At 30.0% G+C, this 7616-nt stretch overlaps 1 protein-coding gene across 1 annotated transcript; it reads left to right on the top strand.

The window, feature by feature from the left end:
• The first annotated feature begins 238 nt into the window (after positions 1 to 238).
• On the top strand, positions 239 to 4368 carry LOC129963844 (uncharacterized). Its single transcript, XM_056078419.1, has 3 exons — positions 239 to 320; positions 2063 to 2185; positions 3021 to 4368. The coding sequence occupies exons 1-3, from the start codon at positions 309 to 311 to the stop codon at positions 3963 to 3965; spliced, it is 1080 nt and encodes a 359-aa protein (XP_055934394.1). The 5' UTR covers positions 239 to 308; the 3' UTR covers positions 3966 to 4368.
• Positions 4369 to 7616: the final 3248 nt, after the last annotated feature.

Below are 7616 nucleotides of genomic sequence, written 5' to 3'. Positions count from 1 at the left end.
AACAGCTAACGCCCTCTGCGGCCGAATTTCGAAAGTTCTAAGGATCTTCGTTTTGAGTTAAGAAAAAAAAATCATTATTTATATTTGTTAATATTATGTTTTTTCCAGAAGGATGCTCACACCCAAGTAAGCGTTGACAATGCTAAAAAAGGGGTCAGAAAAAGTGTCACATGCTAAAGAAGAAGCGTCGGTGTTTAGTATAAAAGACGGTTTTGACTTTCACTGTGCATCACATCTTCGAGTGTCTTCGAATTGGATAACCTATTCCAACATATCAGCAGTTTTCTCAGCTTATTTCCATTCTCAGGATGTTCGCAAAGGTAAAATGGTTTTCCTTTATTGTATAGCAAATTATACAAAGTCATTTTTAATGCAAAAAAAACTTATTTTTAAGTCAAAATTTTAGCTAAATATTCAAATTTATCTCAATTTTTTAAAGTAAGCATTTAATTAACAATAATAACTTTAATGAGTTTACTTGATTAAATAGTATTGATAAATCTAAATAATAGTAAAACAGTTTTATAGTTTGTCCTATGTGTTTTTATAGTTCTATAGTTAAAAAAATACTGAAAGATATTGCATAGAAGGGCAGTAATTTAAAAAATAATAATAATAAATTGCTCTAATGAGTTGGAATCAATCTGATTGTCAGCTTACTTCTTTTATGCGTTTCTCGTGTATTTTTTCTTCCAAAGTTTTAGTCTTCATTCAATTTTATATTTTAAAAAAATAGAATTTTTGTGTGCTTTGCTTGATTTATAAAATTAATCGCGTTCCAAAAATCAACAATATCTGTTTTGTCTGAAATGAGAAGCAGTTCTTTTCTAAATTTAAAATTTTAGTTGATCCACATTTCTTCTGAGTTCAATATTTAATTTTTAATTTCAGAGGAAATCTCATGCTTATTTTAAAATAATACTATAGTCTGATTTATTCTCCCGCCTTCATAATTTTCAACATTATAGGCGGATTAAATCATAAATATCGCACATATTGGTTTAAACAATTAAATTTGATTAAAAAATATAATGTGTTTTAACTATTAGTTCTTTTTTATGTAGACTTAATTTCATCGTTCAGTTATCTTATTTTAGTTCTTTTATTTACTCTTAGAGGGCAGCACCAAAGTTCAGTGCTTTAATATTAATTTTAATTATATTCTTCGATTATACTTATTATATTTCTATTAAAAACTCTTAGAGGGCAGCACCAGAGTTTGACTGTTAAATAATCTTTCTAATTAATCTTTTCAAAACGTTATTAACGAAAGATTTTACAACTATGTAAAACTTTTACTATTTATTTACTATTATTTACTATTTATTTTACTATTTATTAGAACTTTTTAAATGAAACTATTTTCTGAAATAATTGATAAAAATAATTAAATATTTCAATGATTTTAAATCATAGTTCTCACTGACGAATTTCAGTATTTTGCGGCCCTCGTCAATGAATACTATAAGATAAGGCCTCTATTTTAATAAAATGTCCAATTTATTTTCACGATACAACGCGATGAAACAATTTACTCTCCCAATTAGTATTAAAGTGATATTGAATTCTGTAAGATTTTAATATTTCTTAAACATTTTAGTGATTTATTTTAAGTCGAATCCATCATTTTTATTTTATTAACTTTGTGAAAATACACATTTGATTTTATTTATCTGTTATGGTTCCCACTATCTCTTCCACTCGTGTTTGTATTCAATACGCAAAAGCTGTCTTTCGCTGTTTATAAGTATTTAAAAAGAAACCTTACCAATCATATTTTATAAAATATTATTTCCTAATATAATTCATATATTTTTTTTACAAACTTAATTACTTGGTAGAAAATTAATTTTAATCACTCGCAGCCCTATGCTCCACAGTCGAAAATCCTCCACTGATAGTTCTCTAAGATTTCAATTTAGCTTATACTGCATCGCATCGATTTTTATAATCCTGATTCCTTTATATTTTGAAAAAAATATAGATATAAATATAAATATAGATACTCTAATAAATGCCGATAGTATAATTATTAATAACTCGTTTGAAAAAATATTTTCAGAGTCTTCTATGCCTTGTGCTCATTGGCTGTGCTTTAGCACAAGATTATTCCGATGATCAAGCAGCACGAGAACAGCAGTTATCTCCCAATTATGCTCGACAGAGCTACAATGCTGATTACTATGTAAGTATGATTCATTTCTCAGAATTGAAGGTCAAAATATAATTTTTTCTCAAATTTACTGTTTAAAAAAAGAGAAAACAAAAAGAAGTTAAAAAAATAAAATCATTAACCTTTATCTTATAATTTATTTTTCTTTTATTAGCTTAACCTCAATTTAATTCGATTAAATTCTATAATAAAAGCGTCGTTAGCTCGCTAAATTTTATTTTGCTAATGGTTCAGAATTAAGATTTACCATAAAAGTAATCTTAAATTCGATCATAACACATATACCTGATTCATAAATATTTTGCTGAATATTAATATATACTGTTATAGATTAATTGACATATATAAAATAATTGCAATACATTGCAGTGGTAAGCCTTTTTCTTTTTAAAAAAACGAATACCATGAGGATAAAGTTAGCATTTTATATTACAGAAATGCAAACAATTTAAATTCCTTTGCGAAATTTTCAACAGTAAAATAACGAAAGGAAAAAAAGAAGAATTTTCAAATATTTCTTAATGCGAGTTTTATAAACAATTAAGCATTACAACTAAGAGAAAACTATAAATCTAAAAATTTGCATGATTTCTTATTTAAAATATATATATATATATGTTAATGTATTGATTTCTATATACAAAGCTGTAAAATTCGTATAAAATCAAGAAATTTATTTTTATTTGTGTACTTTTAAACTTTCTCAACATTATATATTTTTTATTAAAACAGTATAATTATATGGTAGCTTAAAGATGCCTCATTTTGTCCTTTTAATAGAATTTTTATGTTAAATTTCATCATAATTACAATCTACCCTAACAGGATATTTTAATCATTTACCTAGGAAACTGCCCGAGCTGAACCTTACGACTTCGGATTCCAAAGTACTGATGAATTCGGCACCATCATGAACCGACAAGAATCATCCGACAACAATGGTGCTGTCCGTGGCAGCTACGGATATACTGACCCCTTCGGTGTCTTCCGTCACGTCGACTATGTTGCCGATGAATACGGATTCAGAGCTGAAGTCAAATCGAACGAACCAGGAATGGGAACCCAAAGCCCAGCCAATGTTCAAATCTACGCTGAACCTCCTCCAGCAGGTGTTATTGTCGAGCGACCCTATTATCATCCCCATGCCCATGCCCACGGCCAAGGATCACAGTCTGGTCAAGCTTCTGGTCAACAAGCTTCCCGAAGAAATCCATCCTCATCCGCAAGCACAAACGCCAACCGACAAGTTAGACCTGTTTCATCTGGCGCCCGATTTGCATCTACCTCTTCTGCCACCAGAACATCCGTCTACCCCTACGTCCAACCTCAGCAGAATGCTTTCTCTAACAACGCTTTGAGCGGTAACCAGTATGCCACATCCAACAGCAACCAATACCCATCCACTGTCAGCAGCCAGTACGCCGCTAATGCTGCCGCTGCCGCTGCCTCCAACAGCGCTTCTTCTGGAAGCCAGTATGCTACCGGCACTACCTACCAAGCCTCCGCTGCCAGTGTCTACCCAGCAAGGAACCCCTATGGTTCCCAAGGTTATGCCGGTCTTGCCACAAGCCACCTTGCCTCTGGAAGGTCCGCCAGCACTGAACAGCCAATCGTTCCCAGGCCCTATGATGGTCCAACATACAAGATCGGTAACCCCCATGTCACTGAATTCACCAAGGCTGATAAGGAAAAGAGCGGAACCTACTTGTTGCCCACCGTTGTTACCGCAGGAGGTGCTCCAACAACCCTTGTCAAGCATATCCATACCTATCCTGCAGCACCCGTAGCTTAAGCCTGTCTTCTCGAAATAAATTTCGGAATAAAGCTCTATGAAAATGGTTCGTCTCAGCTGAAATTCATAGACAGATCAGAAATGACCTGTGAATCTATGAGTCTTCTTTGAAATGCTGAGGATAAAGAACTTTTCTTACTTGTTAATTTATAAAAATGTTTTTGTTTTTTTTCATTGCCGGGCTTGGTCAGAATGGTATTTATTTATTAGTATTTATTTGTACAGTATTGTAACCGTAAAGATTAAATTCTTTTGAAGTATCAATGCCTGTTATTTTCAAAATTTAAAACCAATTCAATGTTAGTTAAATAATTATGTTGGTGGAAGACAGCTATGTTTTGTGTAAAATGCAAATGTTGCCCTACTTTATGTAAGAATAATCAATAAATTCTGTTTTATATTATTCAATTTGTCATTATTTCAAAACTCATTAATTCTTTGCTTCATTCCCAAACATACTACTTCTTTCAGTTAAACTTTTAATTATCAACTATATATTTTGTAATGATACTAAAATTACTGAATGTCTTTGAATTCATCTCTAATTCATTCAATGCAGGAATTAAAAAATTATTTATAAATCAGGAATAACGAAAACATACTTTCAGGAAAATTAATATAAACGCCTCACTCCATCTTGAGTTTAAGGAATATTCTTTCAAAAATACTCGTATTAAATATTTTATACAGACTACTGTTCTCCAAAATGTCTAAAATAATTTAAATTCGGAGTTTAACTCTTAAAAAAATGACTCATCTGGTAAAAAAATAAAATTCGTGCTAGCAAAATTCAGTGAAAGGAATTTTTATTTAAAAACTATACTCAAAATATTAAATAATTTCTCGTTTCTTATTTTATTTAAAGCTCTGTAACAAATAGAAAATCTTTTCAGTAATAATTGCATTACTTATATTTGAATATTAAGCATTTATATTTATTTTATAATTGAAAATATTTATATTATAATTGAAAATATTTATATTATAATTATTATTTTATAGTTGAAAATTATAATAGAAAAATGTAACTTTAAAAAATTGATTAAAATCCACCTTTAGCATGCTTGTATACTTCAATATAAGAATCCCTTTTACAATGCATGATCAAAAACTAACTATGCGTCGATGAAACCAAAATGTTCTCGAATAATATGAATAATTTTTTCTAATAGTATAAGAAATTACCTTTTCCGTTTATGTTTTGTTATTTTGCTTTTTTTATAATTTTTATATTTCTTAGCAGTAATTTAATAAATTATTTCGTTTTTTTTTTCGAACAGATAGATTTATTAATTTTTTTTAAAACTTTAGAACTTTAAAACCATTTTAGTTGGGCCATTTTAATTACGTGATTCATTTTTTTGCAATTCCAAAAAAAAGATTTGATTTTTTTTGTTCAATAATTTCACTGTCCATGTAAATAAACTCAATAACTAAAATAAAAAAATACAATTCTTGATTTTGAGAGTTTTTGTGAATTAAGTATTAGAAAAGTTAATACTATTTTCATTCATCTTGAATTTCAAAATAAACATCAATGAAATTTTATTAATATGAACTTTATATACTGTTCCACAGTAAAAGAAGAAAATTAGCTATATATTCAGAAAAAATATCTCATGATAAGACTTGATTCAAATCTTTAATTTTAACTGCATTTTAAAACTTTAAACGAGCAGTTCTTGTATATATACAGTGGCTCAAAAAATTGAGAGTACACCTTACTTTTATTTGATAAATCCGGCTTTCAATTTAAATAACACATTACTGGGAAGTGCAAGCATGTTTTTATTTTTACAAATAATAAATGATATAATTTATAATAATATACATAATAAATGAAAGAAAAAATCAAAGAAAAACTTCTAAATTGAAAAGTTTCAGAAGCATTCTAAATAAATAACGCAGAACGTCAAAAAATTGAGAGTACACCAATGAAATTTTTGCAATATCACGCATAGAAACAAAGTGTCATTATTAAGTTGCATATCTTTTGGCTCTTATAATGGCCTCTAAACATCATGGTACTGATTCGACCCATTTTTGCTGGTATCTGAAGATATTTTACCCCATTCTTCTTTCAATACTTGTTTTAAATGGGTTTTGTTTTTGAACCACTTTTTCGAGTATGGTCCACGAATACTTAATAGCATTGATGTCTGGGTACTGTGGTGGTGGTGTGTGTAACTGCTGTTTACAATAAAAAAAGACCATATTTTGACGTTACATGCATTCTGTTTGGGGTAGTTGTCCTGCTGGAAAATGGAATTTCCGTCTAAACCCAAATTTTTAACACTTACCTTCAGATTGCTACTACCATATGGTTCATCCAACTTGTTGCAGAAACTTTTCAAATGATAGGCAGAAGTGTAAGTGCTGAAACTATGCGAAATGCCATTAGACAAGCTGGATATATAAGTCGCTTTGTTAGAGAAACCGTGCATCAGCTTACAAATTCAGAAAAAGCATTTGAAGTTTGCAAAAAACTCGTCAATTGAAGACCAATAACCTTTGGAAGAAAGCTATATTTAATGCTGAAAGAAAACTCAAAATTTTTGGCAGTGGCAGCCATCGTACTGTATGGAGAAAGCCTAATACTGCTTTGGATCCAAAAAATTTATGTCCTAAAGTTAAACATGATGGTGACTCCGTCATTGTTTGAGGTTGCATGGCTTCATCCGTGGTAGGAAATTTAATTTTTATAGATGGCATTATAAACGATATGGTTTACTTGGATATACTTGGCAGCAATCTAAAGGAAAGTCCTAAGAATTTGGGTTTAGATGGAAATTTCATTTTCCAGTAGGACAACGACCCCAAACAGAATGCACGTAACGTCAAAATATGGTGTCTTTTTCATTGTAAACAGTAAATACACACACCACCTCAGTATCACGAAATCAATACCATTGAATATCTATGGGCCACACTCGAAGCAATGGTCCAAAAACACAAAATTAGAAACAAAACCCATTTAAAACAAGTGTTGCAAGAAGAATGGGGTAAAATATCTTCAGATACTACCAAAAAATTGGTCGAATCGGTACCACGTGGTTTACAGGCCATTATAAAATCCAAAAGACATGTAACTAAATACTGACACGTTCTTTCTACCCGAGATATTACAAGAATTTCATTGGTGTATTCTCAATTTGTTGAGGCAAAATTCTGCGTATGTTTATTTAAAAGCTTCTGAAACTTTTAAATTTAGAAGTTTTTCGTTGATTTCTCTAAATTAAACCATTTGTTATGTGTAAAAATAAAAACATGTTTGCACTTCCCAGTAATGTATTATTTATATTGAAAGTCGAATTTATCAAGTAAAAGTAAGGTGTACTCTCAATTTTTTGAGCCACTGTATATAAATTTAATTCATGTATCTCTGAGACTGCTCTAATGATTTGGATCAAATTTTATACTTAGATAAGATTTTTCTTTTTAAGTTTATCTATATAGGTGTCTTCTGAAAAGATGCGATTTTACACACAAAAAAAGCATTTATTATAACTAAATATAGAGACTTGACTAAACATGAGATGGAATAGTGTTTAGGACTTTGGCCTCCCATGTATTTTTCTTATTTTCGATCCCGAGTTTGCAATTCAATTAGATATCTCTCCTAACTTTAAACGAGCCATAAAATATAATTTT

This window comes from Argiope bruennichi, chromosome 3 (assembly GCF_947563725.1).
Source record: "Argiope bruennichi chromosome 3, qqArgBrue1.1, whole genome shotgun sequence".
Lineage (NCBI taxonomy): Eukaryota > Metazoa > Arthropoda > Arachnida > Araneae > Araneidae > Argiope > Argiope bruennichi.
This window is presented reverse-complemented; position numbering and strand designations above follow the sequence as displayed.

What these genes read in the sequence shown, in the direction of transcription:
- LOC129963844 (XM_056078419.1), top strand. An exon ending in GCTACAATGCTGATTACTAT is followed by an intron (nt 2,186 to 3,020) that starts GTAAGTATGATT and finishes TCATTTACCTAG; the next exon opens with GAAACTGCCCGAGCTGAACC.